The 17,294-nt window shown below is 42.9% G+C and overlaps 1 protein-coding gene across 2 annotated transcripts in view; it reads right to left on the reverse strand.

Moving 5' to 3' along the window:
* The window catches only part of RFX3 (regulatory factor X3), a 261,490-nt gene that overhangs the window by 131,231 nt on the left and 112,965 nt on the right, over nucleotides 1–17,294 (reverse strand). For both annotated transcript variants that reach the window (XM_038769597.1, XM_038769596.1), the window contains one exon: nucleotides 4,005–4,263. In XM_038769597.1, coding sequence (XP_038625525.1) covers nucleotides 4,005–4,263 — 259 coding nt within the window. The remainder of the gene's footprint in view (nucleotides 1–4,004; nucleotides 4,264–17,294) is intronic.

Here is a 17,294-nt window from a genome sequence, read left to right on the forward strand (position 1 = left end):
TGGATGTGAAGGCAGAGGGAATTCCAAGGAGGAGGGAGGGAGGGTATTAAAAAGGATGAGGATGAGGTAAGTGGGTGTGGTGGCTGCTGGAGGAACGGACCGTGTAAACTGGGATGTAGAGGAAGAAAAGAGTAGATAAGTGAGAGGGAGCCAGCCGACTGAGCGCCTTACGGCCATTAGTCGGGGGTTTCTACTTGATGGAGGTTTTCCAGGAGTGGAGAGATGGGTGGAGAGGAATGCTTTAGAAAAACGATCCGGGTAGCAGAGTGTAGTGAGGCTTGGAGAAGGCAGAGACTGGAGGCAAGGGAAGCAAGGAGACGGATGCAGTAGTCAAGATGGGCGCCCGGACCGGCGTGGTGGCAGGTGGGATGAAGAAGAAAGGGAGGATTCTGGAAACGTTGTGAAAGGAAAATCGACAGAATTTAGTGACAGACCCTGAGAGTTTAAAGAGACGGAGTAACACTCCAACTTCCGTTCTAGCACCTACCCTCTGAGAAGAAATCTAGAATGCCTGGCTACCTTTACCACGGCCATTTAAATCAATTCAACGTTAAGCAGAGTAAGCCGAAAGAGAGAGAAAGGCTAAACCTGAAGAAAACAGAACGGATTCAACTCCTCCCCTGAAGTTTACCTCACATACATACTCAGAACTACATATCATATGATACAGAAGCCCTCAGCATCACCTCTGTAATTCTAAAGTATACACTGCTGAAGTCTGAGGTTAATCTGAAATGCACATGGCAACAAAAACCAAAAAAACCAAACCACTGCCGCTGAGACTTGTTGAAGGTAAAAGCAATGCACTGCATTCTTAATGATTAAAAAAAATTGTCAACTGTTACATGCATCAGAAGTGTCAAATATTTGATGGACACGATCAATTTCAATGATGAGGACGGAATTCTGACTTATTCGTCTCCCACCTTCCCCCTCGGAGTGTGAAATGTCTCAATTAAAACCTTAATCTGCTAACTTTTATATTACACTTTGAAACAGAATACAGTAAGGAGCAGTATTTTAAAAATAACTAAGCAGCTACCATTTCGTTACAAATACCATTTGGTTTTACTGGGGAGCACGTCAAAACTTCATGATGCAAATAAGCAAGTTTAGACCACAATGAAGATGACAGAGGTTACGATGAATACGAAAATATCTGCTAACACTATTGTATGTTTTCTTATCTGAATAGGCAGATTATACAAATTCATTCCTGAGAAACAGCCGGCATTGTATTGTTACACTGAAATATAATGATGATTAGAAAATTACTTCAGTTTTATAAATAATCGAGTCACACGGGGAAAAATGTTACGATGAGGCAGTTAGGATGAAGGTCACGAGTGCAGTGAGTGCTAAGTTATTAATTGCAGTCAACATCAACCCTAATCAACCCTATGCCGTTTAATGGTACTGAAATATTAACAATAAGCAGACCCCTTGCATACTTAACCGTAACGCTAAACACTCAAATGCTTTTTAAATTGCAAGTCAGTTCAACACATCTCGGCTGAGGGCCCAATTAAAAAGCCGCACCCCCTGACTGCAATTTCCTGTTTGACACTACCAGCAGGAAGTGTCTTTTGGATGCATCTGAGGTACCTAATAAAAACACACAAATGGAGCAAACTGTAGGTAAAAACACAGTGGGGAGGAGGAGAAATATTATTTTTGATCCCAATGGGGAATTTGGGTTTCTGCAGTTGGCTCTACGCTGCTTTGACTAAACATACCGGAATTGCACTTCCTTGCAGTTTTAAGCGAAACGGAGGCATCAAAGGGGATGCTATTCTATATTCATTCAATCGCATTTATTGAGTGCTGACTGTGTGCAGGGCACTGTACTAAGCACTTGGAAAGTACAAATATTGATGAACTTGTTCGCGCACCACCCCTCTTTACCAAGCAAACTGTGTTTTTAAAGATACACTGAGTGAGGAAACAGTTCAGAAATGATGGTCTTAAATATTCTTTAGGATGAACACCGACATGATACTAAAAACAACTAAAATCCAGACCTCTGATTACACTTAAAACTGTAAATACGAACAGTGAAACATATATCAAGTAAAAAAAAATATGGTTTGCGAACATAACCTGGGTCTCATTTGACTCCCAGGTTATTACGGTAAATACAGATATTGACTGGACTCAAGGATGAACTGAAATTTTATACTTTTCACTTTGATACTTTTCCTCATTTTATTTTCACTACAGATTTGCATGCCCAGGGTTAGCTCAGGCAATTACCCCGACCAGCCTGTTTTTTTTTTTTTAAAAAAAGAGAAAATATACTCCTGAATAAAGGGGATCTGAAGGGGTTGAATTATGGAGCTTGATTAAATTCATCTTTCCATTTATCAGTGTATCGATTATGCGGGCACTGAATTTACCAGATAACTACTCTCTTTTCCAACTCACTTGGCCCTCGCCGCTCCTGTCTATGCCCCATAGGTCTCCTGCTTAAATGCATGATGGTTCGCCAAATCAATCAATCAATGGTCCTAACTGTGTGCGGAAGGGGGGATTAAGTGTGAGAGTATAAAAGAGTGTGTAGACACACTCCCTGATCTCAAGGAGCGTACAGTCTCGTGGGTGAATGGACACTGAGATAAATTACAGGTGGGGAGAGCAATCGAGTAGAAACGTAGGCACCTAAGTCCTCGGGGTCAGGCGGTGTGACCAACGCGGGGCACGGGTGACGCAGTACGGCGGGAAGAGAGGATTCAAATTCTGTCTGCCCCAAATTCACTGCGGTGCGAAATCTATTTCGAGCATCACACTTTGGGAAAGGCAGAAACGGCAAAATTTTCTTGGCAGGGGCTCTAGATGACGATGAATCCAGAAGCCGCGCGCTACCTGAAGCAGCGCGGCTCAGTGGAAAGAGCCCGGGCTTTGGAGTCGGAGGTCATGGGTTCAAATCCCGGCTCCGCCAATTCGGGCAGGTCACTTCGCTTCTCTGGGCCTCAGTTCCCTCATCTGGAAAATGGGGATGAAGACTGTGAGCCCCCCGTGGGACAACCTGATCACCTTGTAAGCTCCCCAGCGCTTGGAACAGTGCTTTGCACATAGTAAGCGCTTAACAAATGCTATTATTATTATCCGTCGATATCAGCATCTTTCCGTATTAAAGGCTGAGAGCTTCTTTTAATAGTTTGCTACTGCACGGTGAAGTAGATAACTGAGGCGTTAACTCAGGAAATTAAAAACAAAAAACTCGCTTACCTGATATTTCCAAATAACTGGAATTGTGTCTACATGATCTAGGTATTCGCAAACAATTTTTATATTATTTTCCCCCCTCTCTCTCAACTCCTTGCTTATACGATAAGGAACACTACAGAGAGGGATTGATTTTAGCCCAAAAACGCCGCTCTGTTCTGGGATTCCTCTCAGAGGAGCCAGTTGCTTTTGGGGGTGGGAGGAAAGGGTGTCCCAAGTAGGATGGTCAGCAATGGCAGTCAGATGAATTGGGCTCTGAGGCACACATAAAGTCGCACACCATGTTGTGGTGATATTACACAGGCACCATATTTGTGTAAGTCAGCCCAATTTGGTTGGAAATCAGACCAAACGTAAGAGCTTTTCTCCGGGGGATCCCACTGTTCCAGAGATACTGTCAGTATGCCCTTCCCACGTCCACACGAGCTTGGACACCAAGCCCAGGTGGCAAACAAAGTGGCGTGAGCCATGGCAGAGGAAAGCCGGGTACGAAAAATTAAAATGCCGGGCATAAAAACATCCGGTAAACAAAGTATGCGTGTGTTCTGGGGGTGCTGGCCCTCACTCTGGTGCAATCAAAGGGGCCGTGTGGGTTAAGATATCAGACTTGGGCGAAAAAAGCGACGTCGGACAGAGACTGCATCCCTGAACCACAGTGATCGGTTGAAAACGGCCACCGAGAAAAGGCTGCTCGCCTACCCACTTTCCATTTCACTTTGTGCTTCTTTTAAGGCTAGAGAGGTAAAAAGCTTTAGAGAATTAAGTGTCAAAATACTTACTGTAGCTGGAGAGGCCCGAGTTGTGTGTGTCACCGAATGCCCAGAATTTTCCATTGAATTACCAATCAGATAGGTTCCTCCGGAGCTGCTAATGAGCTGTCCCCCAGTAACACCCATCTGAATTCCTCCAGTGCCCACCATATTATGAGATGATACCACTGTAGTTACTTGGGCAGAACTTCCTTGAGTATCAAAGTAATTTCCTCCAGTGTTTTGGCTGTACATCTGGGTTTCTGTGTAAGGATAATTTGTTGTTCGACTTTAGGGGGGGAAAAAAAAGAAAGAGAGGAGTTTATTTGTACATTTCATTGCATTTAATTCCGAAAACTTGCATCGAACATGTACATCGCTTATGGCTTGACGTGTAAAGAAGATAAATAGGTCTGACAAGACATTTCTGAGTAAAATACACAATTGAAACATTAGAAAAACGTTAATCCTCTACAACATCCACTCCTTAAAAGTGTAGTCAAGATGACACACAGTACCTAGATACTTTTATTACCTTTCATAATTAGACTTTAGATTTCTTTCTGTCTTTCAAATGCATTTTTAATCTCTTCAAATTAAAGCAATCAGATATACTTTTATTTTCAAATGCTATTGTGACAAATGCATTGTATCTACTTCGAAGGCCTATTTAATTTTAACTCAACAAAACCCATGCCCTTTTCTTAAATGAAAATAAATAGTGCTTAAAATTCTGAGAATTCTGTGGGCTTAAAAAAGCCCAGAGTGAAAGAGAACAAAATGCAAAAACAATGCAAAAAAACTGGAGTTGGGAATCTCTGCTTTAATACCAATATTAATTTTCAGTTAAAAAGATAATATTGAGATTCAGATAACATAATTCCATTCCTCTCTGTCGTTCCCTCACTTTGAAGCCTGAAAGAGAAATTCAAGTTTTTAGTCTACAATTATTTTTTCTTCCATTAATCCCGGGTTAAAAACGAAAACAAACAACATAAAACCCTACTCCAATGGCCTTTTGAAAGACTTTCTGAGGAGAAAACACGTCATGTAAATTTGAGGTCTGACAAATTGAAAAACAGAAGTGGAAAAATTTGTCACACCTCAAATTTACATGGCTTGTTTTCCCCTTGACTGTTTTAAAGACAAAGACCATCAGATTTGTTTTCTGTTCAGACATTGTGTGAATTTACAAATGGATGTGAGATTAAACTGCAAGTTCCAAATGCTTAAGGCCATATTGATTTCACCTCTCGATATTCAAGTTGTGTGGGCAACTCGTTTAAAGGGCTTCCAAGAGTCCATATATTCTCCTCGTAGATTTGTCTCTGTCAAATAATTTGTTTTTATTTCAATAATCTATGAATGTAAGGATGGAGGGCCAGGGAGGAAACGATCAACATTCTTTTTAATCTCCAGTTCCCTGATATTCATTGTTCTTTTTTTTTTCCAAAGAGGATTAGGTGGGTTTTTTGAAGGAGCCTAGCAACACCGTTCCTTCGGTGAAATATGCATCGACGCATTTCTATAAAGCTTATAAATGCAACAGTTTTGTGCCACCACATGGTGAAATACACCTTCATCAGGGGAATAAACAAGATAATACCAACATTTCTGGCTCAGGTTTCCATTTTACAGTCAATTCTCAATTATCAATGGTAATGGGAAACCGGCATAACAAAGATAAATGAAATACATAATCCTGAACCAGATTTCAAGCCAACGACTTTAACCTCCTCCCCACCAAACCTATTACCAGATCAGTTAGCAAGGAAACAAACTCTGTGGTCTGATTTTCACATTCTATCCCTTCTTTGGTCATCCTCTAGTGGAAGTGATGTGGGTAAAATGGACAAAAAAAGTGCGGCAAACGGTCAAGAACGATCTTCAGGATGGACAATCAAGCGCCCGAACAATTGAGAGTTGTGCTGTAAACTCCAGAATACATCAAGAAATAAGTCTTGTTGTCCTTCTGCACTGAGCAGTACAACCTGTACTGGATTAGTTAGGGGCGTGAAGGAGAGTTCTTTTGCATGGATCACCTCAAACCCTTGATAAACACACTGATTTTATACATTAAACATCAACCAACCAAATTTCATTTTAAATCAAAACAATTTTCACCAGATAAGAATTGAAAAACAAATTCTTCTCCCTCTTCCTCCGGAAAAAGTATCCTCAACGCTGGTCACTTTTCCAACTCACCCCACTATCTCTCCAGTTCCCGCGCGCTTCCCGTCACCCTCCCTCTCGGATGCTTCTCTCAGGCTGTAGCGGATTCAGCCGTTCCCGGCATCCCAGGTTTCCTGTCAGGGTAGGGACGTAGCTACCCGGAAATATGGTTTGAATTTGATTCACACGGATGTATACGTGATTATCATCGTCATTACCCTTGATTGAGTGCTTACTGCGTACAGAGCACTGTACTAAGAACTTCAGAACAGCAAAAAAAACCCCCCAAAAAGCAGGGAAAGACATGGTGAATGCACAGTATCTAAAAGATACATAAGGGGATGTGCTATTAAGAAAGACGACATAATCTCTTCCCTGGAAGCCTTGAAAGAAAATGACACCCACTTTAATTACTGATAACGTCCTGCTTTGATCTGGGGAGAGGACTACTACATAATTCCTAAGGTCCCTTCCATCCCTAAAATGCTTCTTATGCCTGCATTTGACAGGACAATAATAACCTCTTGTTCAGTTTAGGAAACATTTAGCAGTATCTCATTTCATATTATTGGCCTGGCTAATGGATGTGAATCTGTTCGTGTTGTTTTAGAGAATTATTTAATTTCTGGCACATCCAACAGAAATAACCACACGGTTTTTCAGGTCTACTGTAAATTATAACAAAGTTCCTAACCAAACTCTGTGGCTACTTCCAAGATTTGTTTCAGTGCTGTTTTGCATTATTTTTTGAAAAGGGTGTCGAACAAGGAATCAGTGTATTGAAAAAAGGTCGAATTATTTTATTATCCTTCATTACATTCTTCTCTACCACACACATACACACACTGATCCATTCCCTTCTGACTTTATTATTAAGTTCTATGTAAATGTCAGGACTCGGGACGCTGTTGTCATTCTATCAGGCCTCAATACATCCCTGAGCTGAACAAGAACTTGGATTTCTAACCTTCTTATTCATTCTAATTTTGCCTGCCTGCTCAATTTTTATACTGCATTTACCTTTACGGTGGGTATTTACACATTTGTAGATGTTTCCCGTGAAACAGAATCTTATTTTTTATTAATCGGCAATCTTACCATTTTCTTTTTTTAAGAAGGGCGGTCAATTTTGAAATCACGGAAAATGATACAACAGCCGTTTACAAACGTAAATGGCATTACCTTTAGTTGGGCCATGTGGAAACACAGGCAGAGCTATAGATACGCCTATCCACATAAGTGCTGCGGAGCTGAGTATCGAGTGCTTAAAAGGACTAAATCGAAGCGCGAGGGTGACGCAGAAGGGAAAAGGAGTAGGGGAAACGAGGGCTTAGTCGGGGAAGACCTCGTTGAGAAGATGTGATTTTAATAAGGCTTTAAAGGTGGGGAGGGTGATGGCCTGTCCGCTACGAAGCGGGAGGGAGTTCCAGGCCCCTTCACAATTTTCCTGTGGAGATGCATACGTGGTTTATTGCTTAATGCTCTAATTTCCTGGACTCATTTAAGACAACCAACTGGGGAGACACTCTAGGCAAAATTGGCACCCTAATCAAAGACGTTTCAAGGCTGTTTTATCAAAAAGTAAAATGCCCTCAGAACATGTCTGCATCATAAAATTCTTAACCTGCAAAATCATAGTCCACCTTTCCTTCCCCCTAAAATGCATACAAGGCAGAATAAATAGCCGTAATTTATTAGAATATCTGTCTCCTCTTCTAGACTGTAAGCTCAATCAATAAATTGTTTTTATTGAGTGCTTGCTGTGTGCAGATACAATATGATAGAGTTGGTGGAAATGTGCCCTGCCCGCAATAAGCTTATAGTCTAGAGGGAGAGGTAATACGTCAGCCAACTCTTATACTGTACTTCCCCAAGGGCTTATTACAGTATTCTGCACACTGTCAGTCCTCAATAAATGATTGATTTGTTGATCTAATCAATACTCTCTCATGCTAAATGGAGACCAGAGAGCCGATGAAATGAGCTTTCAATCTAACTCAAGTTACTTTATAGGCGAAAGTGGTGTTAGTTAGGATAAACTCTGCACAGGGCCAGAGAGTTATTTTGACGTGAGAGTGTTAAAACAAATACTAGCATTAAAATCTAGCAGCACTATTGTGAAATAATGCTAAAACGAAAGTATTGCATCCTGGGATGGCTGTACTATGCCAGCGAGATTTTTCACTGCACTGCGCAAAACTCTGAAGAAAAAAGTTAATCGTGCCAAAGGGGGACCTATAATAATCATGATAATGATGGTATTTGTTAAGCGCTATGTGCCAAGCACTGTTCTAAGCGCTGGGGTAGATACAAGGTAATGAGGTTGTCCCACGTGGGGCTCACGGTCTTAATCCCCATTTTACAGGTGAGGTAACTGAGGCACAGAGAAGTTAAGTGACTTGCCCAAAGTCACACAGCTGATAAGTGGTGGAGCCGGGATTAGAACCCGTGACCTCTGACGCCGGAGCCTGTGCTTTATTTTCCACTAAGCCACGCTGCTTCTTGCAACCCATGTTACTTCTAGTCATCCCAACGAGGCGACTCAAGTCAAGAGGAACATGTGTGATGGAGTAAAGAGAGAGAGCAGGGCCCACTGTTGGGTAGGGACTGTCTCTATATGTTGCCAACTTGTACTTCCCAAGCGCTTAGTACAGTGCTCTGCACACAGTAAGCGCTCAATAAATACGATTGATGATGATGATGAAGGATGGGCTAAAACTCGCAGTGCGAAATGTTGGTGGAACTCTTGCTAGCATCTAAGGAAATGATGATGAGGAACGGATTTTGGTTTAAAGAATAATTAAGAAATCTGTCTCCCAATCTATTTGCCTTGATTTCTGCAGGACACTCTCTTCCAGAAAGTTTTTTGTTTCCCTTCACCTCAAAAGGCAGGAAGGATTCCCTCAGCTAGGGCTTAAAAGGATCATTATCCCGGGAGAGAGTTTGGTGATTCATATTTCCGTCCCATGTTTATTCTCAAAATAATTTCGGTGACAACAGGACAAAATACAGAGAGGGGGAAGCCCCTTAAAAGTGGGACATCTTGTGACGCCACCTTTTATTTGCTTTATAATCATTTTATTAAAAAAGGAAAAGTTGTTCATAATCAATATTGCTCTATTTGCCTTGATTTCTGCAGAACACTCTCTTCCAGAAAGTCATTTTTTGTTTCCCTTCACCTCAACAGGCAGGAAGGATTCCCTCAGCTAGGGCTTAAATGGATCATTATCCCAGGAGAGAGTTTGGTGTTTAATATTTCTGTCCCATGTTTATTCTCAAAATAATTTCGGTGACAACAGGACAAAATACAGAGAGGGGGAAGCCCCTTAAAAGTGGGACACATCTTGTGACGCCACCTTTTATTTGCTTTATAATCATTTTATTAAAAAAGTAAAAGTTGTTCATAATCAATATTGCTTGAAGATGATGGAGACTGAAGCAAACACTCCGAGTCAAAAGTTACTCTCTTAATATACAAAACAGACTATCAATCAATAGTATTTATTGAGCACTTATGTGCAGAGCACTGTACTAAGCACTTGGGAGAGTACGGTATTTTAGAGTCGGCAGATACGTTCCCACAATGAGCTTACATTCTAGAGGGGGAGACGCACGGTAATTTAAATAAATAAATTACAGATATGTACGTACGTCCTCTGGGGCTGAGGGAGGGGCGAATAAAGGGAGCAAATTTCAGTTTAAGGGTGACGCAGAAGGGAATGGGGGAAGAGGAGAGGAGGGCTTAGTCAGGGAAGGAATCTTGGAAGAGATGGGCCTTCAACAAGTTTTGAAGGTGGGGAGAGTAATTGTCCGTCAGATATGAAGAGGGAGGACGTCCCAGGGTAGAGGCAGATTATCTTATTCTTTAATTTTTCCACTCTAATTCCATCGTGAGAAACTGTGAGAAAGGGAACGGGATGTCATTATTTATCAGTCTACGATTCCGCGGAGTTCTCATTTAATGGGCTAGACCATCACCTAAATAATTAGGCATAAGGGAAAGCTGTTTAGATGGGAGATGAGATAGAGGGGGCAATTCCAGGCCCAAAAAAATGTCAGCTGCTGCTGAAGTAAATCAAGTTTTCACTGGTGAATACGTGATCATTTGTTTCTTATGTGTTTGTGATTGTACTGTAAGCACCTCAAAGAAGGGATGAGATCTTTAACTTCTTTTGTAAGTTCCTTAAATCCCTAATGTAAAGCACTCTGCCCACTGTAGGCATTCATTAATGATGATTAAGATGGTGAAACCTAAAAACTTGCCTTTTCATCATCAACCATCAATCGTATTTATTGAGCGCTTACTGTGTGCAGAGCACTGTACTAAGCGCTTGGGAAGTACAAGTTGGCAACATATAGAGACAGTCCCTACCCAACAGTGGGCTCACAGTCTAAAAGGGGAAGTACTTAATACCAATAATACTCCATGTAGGTTATGAATGTTGTTAATATCCACGAGGTAGCTGTCAAACAAGCATACCTTAGGGCTAATAAATTAGATCTGAGAAAACAGGCTTCGGGCATTTAAAAACCGCAATGAAATGCTTGCTACTCATTTCTGGAACGTCACTGTAGGGGTAACAATTCAGATGCATGTTGCAAACATCTTTCCTTCTTTACCTAGTCTGAATTATCCAAAAAAAAAATCAAAGTGGTACGTGCTTGCCAAATATGAAGAGAGGTGGCAATAGGGCCAAAACCGACAAGAGGCATCAGTGGATTCTTTTCTTTTCCTCGTTTGACAAAGAATGAAGGGTTTAAATGTTTCCGGGAGTTTATGGATATAAAGTTACTGGGCATTAAAAATATACTTCAGAACATTGTATTATTACCATTAATACTCTTATCATTAGTATATTAGTTAAGCACTTACTATGTGTCAAGCACTGTTCTAAGTGCTGGGGTAGAGACAAGTTAATCAGGTTGGACACAGTTCCTTCCCACATGGGGCTCACAGTTAACGTGCCCTAAGTTTTACCTAAAAAGCACCAATAATGATAACAATTGTAATTCTCATAAGTGAAATGAAGAATTCTCTTGAAAAACTTCGCATTTGGAAAATGACTGGAAAGTATGTGAGGCTCCAAGGAAGATTCTACATCTGTACCATGTATTTATTCATTCATTCATTCAATCGTATCTATTGAGCGCTTACTGTGTGCAGAGCACTGTAGTAAGCGCTTGGGAAGTACGAGTCGGCAGCACATAGAGATGGTCCCTACCCTACAATGGGCTCACAGTCTAGAAGGGGGAGACAGACAACGAAACAAAACATGTGGACAGGTGTCAAGTCGTCAGAACAAATAGAATTAAAGCTAGATGCGCATCATTAACAAAACAAATAGAATAGTAAATATGTACAAGGAAAATTAATAGAGAAATAAATCTGGACAAACATATATACAGGTGCTGTGGGGAAGGAAAGGAGGTGGGGGGGCTGGGGAGGAGGAGAGGAAAAAGCGTATTGATAAGAGCGTAAGAGAGTTAGACGATTATTATCGCCTCCAAAATATCTACAATTGAGACAAAATACATGTCTGGAGTTGAAATTTTCTGGATAATTTATATACGAAGGCACAACAGCTCACCTAGATTTTAAGAAATGAAATGAAAACGTCACCTGTTAAACTTGTACTTCCCAGGCGCTCAGTACAGTGCTCTGCACACAGTAAGCGCTCAATAGATACGACTGAATCAATGAATGAATGAATAAAAAGCTTATCTGCGTTGAAACCATTGGTGTCAGGAGACAGATCTTCCATTCACGGAAATTAGTTGAAGACGCTTCTTTGTGAAAAGGATCATCTTTATAATGACCAAAGAAAGCGTTGCAATTCAAAACAGCTCAAAATTTGGCCAGGATACAAATATGTCAGAATTTCTTGGTAAAAACTACTGTCATCGCTGCAATAAACGCAGTTGATGGCTCTATTGAATTTCCAAAGTTAGTAAAACCAGGCAAAGGGGAAAAAACAACAGGAATACACAGCAATGTAAACATGCCCTGTGTTATTGTTTGCTTCCAAGCAAAGGACATTTGAGTAACAATGGTAAAGAGCCCTCCCGACTACAATAACTACAATTACATTCTGTTTATTATTCCCTCCGATAGAGAATTAGAAAAGGGCAGACATTTCTTTTGCCTCTCTCTCCCACTCCTTATTCCTACACAGAGAAGCGTTAAAGGGAAAGAAGAAAATCTTCTATTAAGAGGAAATCGGGAGAGCCTCAGAACATGGATGGCACAGCACCTTTTCTCCAAATGTACCAATGACGTTCAAAGAATCTGGCCCTGAAATGGCATTAAAATAATAATAATAATAATAATAATAATAATAATAATAATAATAATGGCATTTATTAAGCGCTTACTATGTGCAAAGCACTGTTCTAAGCGCTGGAATGAAAGTCCCTCTTGTGTCCACAGTTTGGGAAATAATTTACTCAACTCATCAACGTTAAGATGAATCAATCTGTGGGACGGATAATGCCAGAGGTGCCTCTTAATTGAAATAATTTGATGTTTTTGAAACAGATAAGACAAGAACCGTGACTCGGTACAAAATACTAGGGATAGTATGTTTCTTTGGCAGACCGAGATCTTCCAACGAAAATGGAAAACTTGGAATATCTTCGTATTGGCAGTTATTGCCACCATAACAGGGTTACGTGAACCTGAAGAAACTCGACAATGGAAGCGTTCTCGTTTGATCTTTGCAAAAAAAATTCTTGGGATAAATTCTTGAATGGGAGTACATAGCTTAGTCTGTTACTAAAGCAATGTCAATATGGCGATCATTATAATAATAATAATAATAGTAATGATAATGATGGTATTTATTAAGCACTATGTGCAAAGCACTGTTCTAAGCGCTGGAATGAAATCAATCAATCAATCAATCAATCGTATTTATTGAGCGCTTACTATGTGCAGAGCACTGTACTAAGCGCTTGGGAAGTACAAATTGGCATCACATAGAGACAGTCCCTACCCAACAGTGGGCTCACAGTCTAAAAGGGGGAGACAGAGAACAGAACCAAACATACCAACAAAATAAAATAAGTAGGATAGAAATGTCCAAGTAAAATAAATAAATAAATAAATAAATAGAGTAATAAATATGTACAACCATATATACATATATACAGGTGCTGTGGGGAAGGGAAGGAGGTAAGACGGGGGGATGGAGAGGGGGACGAGGGGGAGAGGAAAGAAGGGGCTCAGTCTGGGAAGGCCTCCTGGAGGAGGTGAGCTCTCAGCAGGGCCTTGAAGGGAGGAAGAGAGCTAGCTTGGCGGATGGGCAGAGGGAGGGCATTCCAGGCCCGGGGGATGACGTGGGCCGGGGGTCGATGGCGGGACAGGCGAGAGCGAGGTACAGTGAGGAGATTAGTGGTGGAGGAGCGGAGGGTGCGGGCTGGGCAGTAGAAGGAGAGAAGGGAGGTGAGGTAGGAGGGGGCGAGGTGATGGAGAGCCTTGAAGCCCAGGGTGAGGAGTTTCTGCTTGATGCGCAGATTGATCGGTAGCCATTGGAGGTTTTTGAGGAGGGGAGTAATATGTCCAGAGCGTTTCTGGACAAAGATAATCCGGGCAGCAGCATGAAGTATGGATTGAAGTGGAGAGAGACACGAGGATGGGAGATCAGAGAGAAGGCTAGTGCAGTAGTCCAGACGGGATAGGATGAGAGCTTGAATTAGCAGGGTAGCGGTTTGGATGGAGAGGAAAGGGCGGATCTTGGCAATGTTGCGGAGCTGAGACCGGCAGGTTTTGGTGACGGCTTGGATGTGAGGGGTGAATGAGAGAGCGGAGTCGAGGATGACACCAAGGTTGCGGGCTTGTGAGACGGGAAGGATGGTAGTGCCGTCAACAGAGATGGGAAAGTCAGGGAGAGGACAAGGTTTGGGAGGGAAGACAAGGAGCTCAGTCTTCGACATGTTGAGCTTTAGGTGGCGGGCGGACATCCAGATGGAGATGTCCTGAAGGCAGGAGGAGATGCGAGCCTGGAGGGAGGGGGAGAGAGCAGGGGCAGAGATGTAGATCTGGGTGTCATCAGCGTAGAGATGATAGTTGAAGCCGTGGGAGCGAATGAGGTCACCAAGGGAGTGAGTGTAGATTGAGAACAGAAGGGGACCAAGCACTGAACCTTGGGGAACCCCCACAGTAAGAGGATGGGAGGGGGAGGAGGAGCCTGCAAAAGAGACTGAGAACGAACGACCGGAGAGATAAGAGGAGAACCAGGAGAGGACGGAGTCTGTGAAGCCAAGGTCAGATAACGTGTTGAGGAGAAGGGGGTGGTCCACAGTGTCGAAGGCAGCTGAGAGGTCGAGGAGGATTAGGACAGAGTATGAGCCGTTGGATTTGGCAAGCAGGAGGTCATTGGTGACCTTTGAGAGCGCAGTTTCCGTGGAATGAAGGGGACGGAAGCCAGACTGGAGGGGGTCGAGGAGAGAGTTGTTGTTGAGGAATTCTAGGCAGCGCGTGTAGACAATTCGTTCAAGGAGTTTGGAAAGGAATGGTAGGAGGGAAATGGGACGATAACTAGAAGGTGAGGTGGGGTCAAGAGAGGGTTTTTTTAGGATGGGAGAGACATGGGCATGTTTGAAGGCAGAGGGGAAGGAACCAGTGGAGAGTGAGCGGTTGAAGATGGAAGTTAAGGAGGGGAGAAGGGATGGAGCGAGAGATTTCATAAAATGAGAGGGAATGGGGTCAGAAGCACAGGTGGCCGGAGTAGCACTTGAGAGGAGGGAGGAGAGTTCCTCTGAGGATACCGCTGGGAAGGATGGGAGAGTAGCAGAGAGTGTTGAGAGCCGGGGGGTTGGAGAAAGGGGGGAAGAGACTTTGGGGAGGTCGGACCTGATGGATTTAATTTTGTTAATGAAGTAGGAGGCCAGATCGTTGGGGGTGAGGGAAGGAGGAGGGGGAGGAACCGCAGGAGGGAATGAAAGTCCCTCCTGCGTCCACGGTTTGGGAAATAATTTACCCAACTCATGAACATTAGGATGAATCAATCTGTGAGACGGATAATGCCAGAGGTGCCTCTTAATTGAAATAATTTGATGTTTTTGAAACAGATAAGACAAGAACCGTGACTTGGTACAAAATACTAGGGATAGTATGTTTCTTTGGCAGACCGAGATCTTCCAACGAAAATGGAAAACTTGGAATATCTTCGTATTGGAAGTTATTGCTGTGGGCCCACTGCTGGGTAGGGACCGTCTCTATATGTTGCCGACTTGTACTTCCCAAGCGCTTAGTACAGTGCTCTGCACACAGTAAGCGCTCAATAAATATGATTGATTGATTGATTACGTGAATCTGAAGAAACTTGACAATGAAAGCGTTTTCGTTTGATCTTTACAAAAAATTTTTTGGGATAAATTATTGAATGGGAGTACATAGCTTAGTCTGTTACTAGAGCAATGTCAATATGGCGATCATTATAATAATAGCAATAATAATGATGGCTTTTATTAAGTGCTTACTATGTGCAAAGCACTGTTCTAAGCGCTGGGGAGGTTACAAGGTGATTAGGTTGTCCCACGGGGGGGGGGGGGGGGCTCACAGTCTTAATCCCCATTTTCCAGATGAGGGAACTGAGGCCCAGAGAAGTCAAGTGACTGGCCCAAGGTCACACAGCTGACAATTGGCGGAGCCGGGATTTGGACCCATGCCCTCTGATTCCAAAGCCCGGGCTCTTTCCACTGAGAAACTCAGTTGAGTTTTTCTTTAGAAAATAAATATCCTATACAAACCTGCAGCGCTGGTTTATTCTCCGTCATTTTACACGTTTACTGACTCAGATGGTCAAGACTCCCAGAGATGAAATAATTGGCCATATTAACAGCCAGAACCACGTCGGCACTCCAGTATTATTAATATAATAATACTGGAGTATTGGGGAAGCAGCATGGCTCAGTGGCAAGAGCCCGGCCTTTGGAGTCAGAGTTCACGGGTTCGAATCCCGGTTCTGCCAATTGTCAGCTGTGTGACTTTGGGCAAGTCACTTCACTTCTCTGGGCCTCAGTTACCTCATCTGGAAAATGGGGATTAAGATTGTGAGCCCCCCGTGGGACAACCTGATCACCTTGTCACCTCCCCAGCGCTTAGAACAGGGCTTTGCACATAGTAAGCGCTTAATAAATGCCATTATTATTATTATAATGATAACAGTGGTATTGGTTAAGCACTTATTACGCGTCCTAAGTGCTGCGGGAGATGCAAGATAATCAGGTTGGACGTCGTTCCTGCATCACGTGGGGCTCACGACCTCAATTCCCATTTTACCGATGAGGTGAGTGAGGCACAGCGGCGTTGCGCGGCAGACAGACGGCGGAGCCGGAATTAGAACCCAGGTCCTTCGGGCTCCCAGGGCTGTGCTCCACCCACTAGGCTATGCTGCCGCCGAATTTATCACGATTATACATTTTCTCGAGGGATGGCCCATCCCGGAGAGAGCCATCACTACCTCTCGGGCGCACACCTGCGACGAACCACGAGCCGGTTAGACGGTCACCCTGTACTCACCGACTACCTAAATAATAATAATAATAATGCTGGCATTTGTTAAGCGCTTACTATGCACACAGTAAGCTTTGCACATAGTAAGCGCTTAATAAATGCCATTATTATTATTATTATTATGTGCGAAGCACTGTTCTAAGCACTGGGAAAGAGTTCAGGACGCAATAACTGGCGTTTAGGGAGACAAATTCAAAGGATCGATTTGGCCTTGTCCCCAGGAAGAACAATGATAATTGTGGTGTTTGTTAGGCGCTTACTATGTGCCAGGCACTGTACTAAGCGCTGGGGTAATAATAATAATAATGATAACGGCATTTATTAAGCGCTTACTATGTGCAAAGCACCGTTCTAAGCGCTGGGGAGGTTACAAGGTGATCAGGTGGTCCCACGGGGGGGCTCACGGTCCTTAATCCCCATTTTCCAGATGAGGGAACTGAGGCCCAGAGAATAATAATAATGATAATAATGATGGCATTTGTAAGCGCTTACTATGTGCAAAGCACTGTTCTAAGTGCTGGAGAAGTGAAGTGACTCGCCCAAAGTCACCCAGCTGACATTTGGCCGAGCCGGGATTTGAACCCATGACCTCCGACTCCAAAGCCCGGGCTCTTTCCGCTGAGCCGCGCTGC

The sequence above is a fragment of the Tachyglossus aculeatus genome, chromosome X4, assembly GCF_015852505.1.
Source record: "Tachyglossus aculeatus isolate mTacAcu1 chromosome X4, mTacAcu1.pri, whole genome shotgun sequence".
NCBI classification, from domain to species: Eukaryota; Metazoa; Chordata; class Mammalia; order Monotremata; family Tachyglossidae; genus Tachyglossus; species Tachyglossus aculeatus.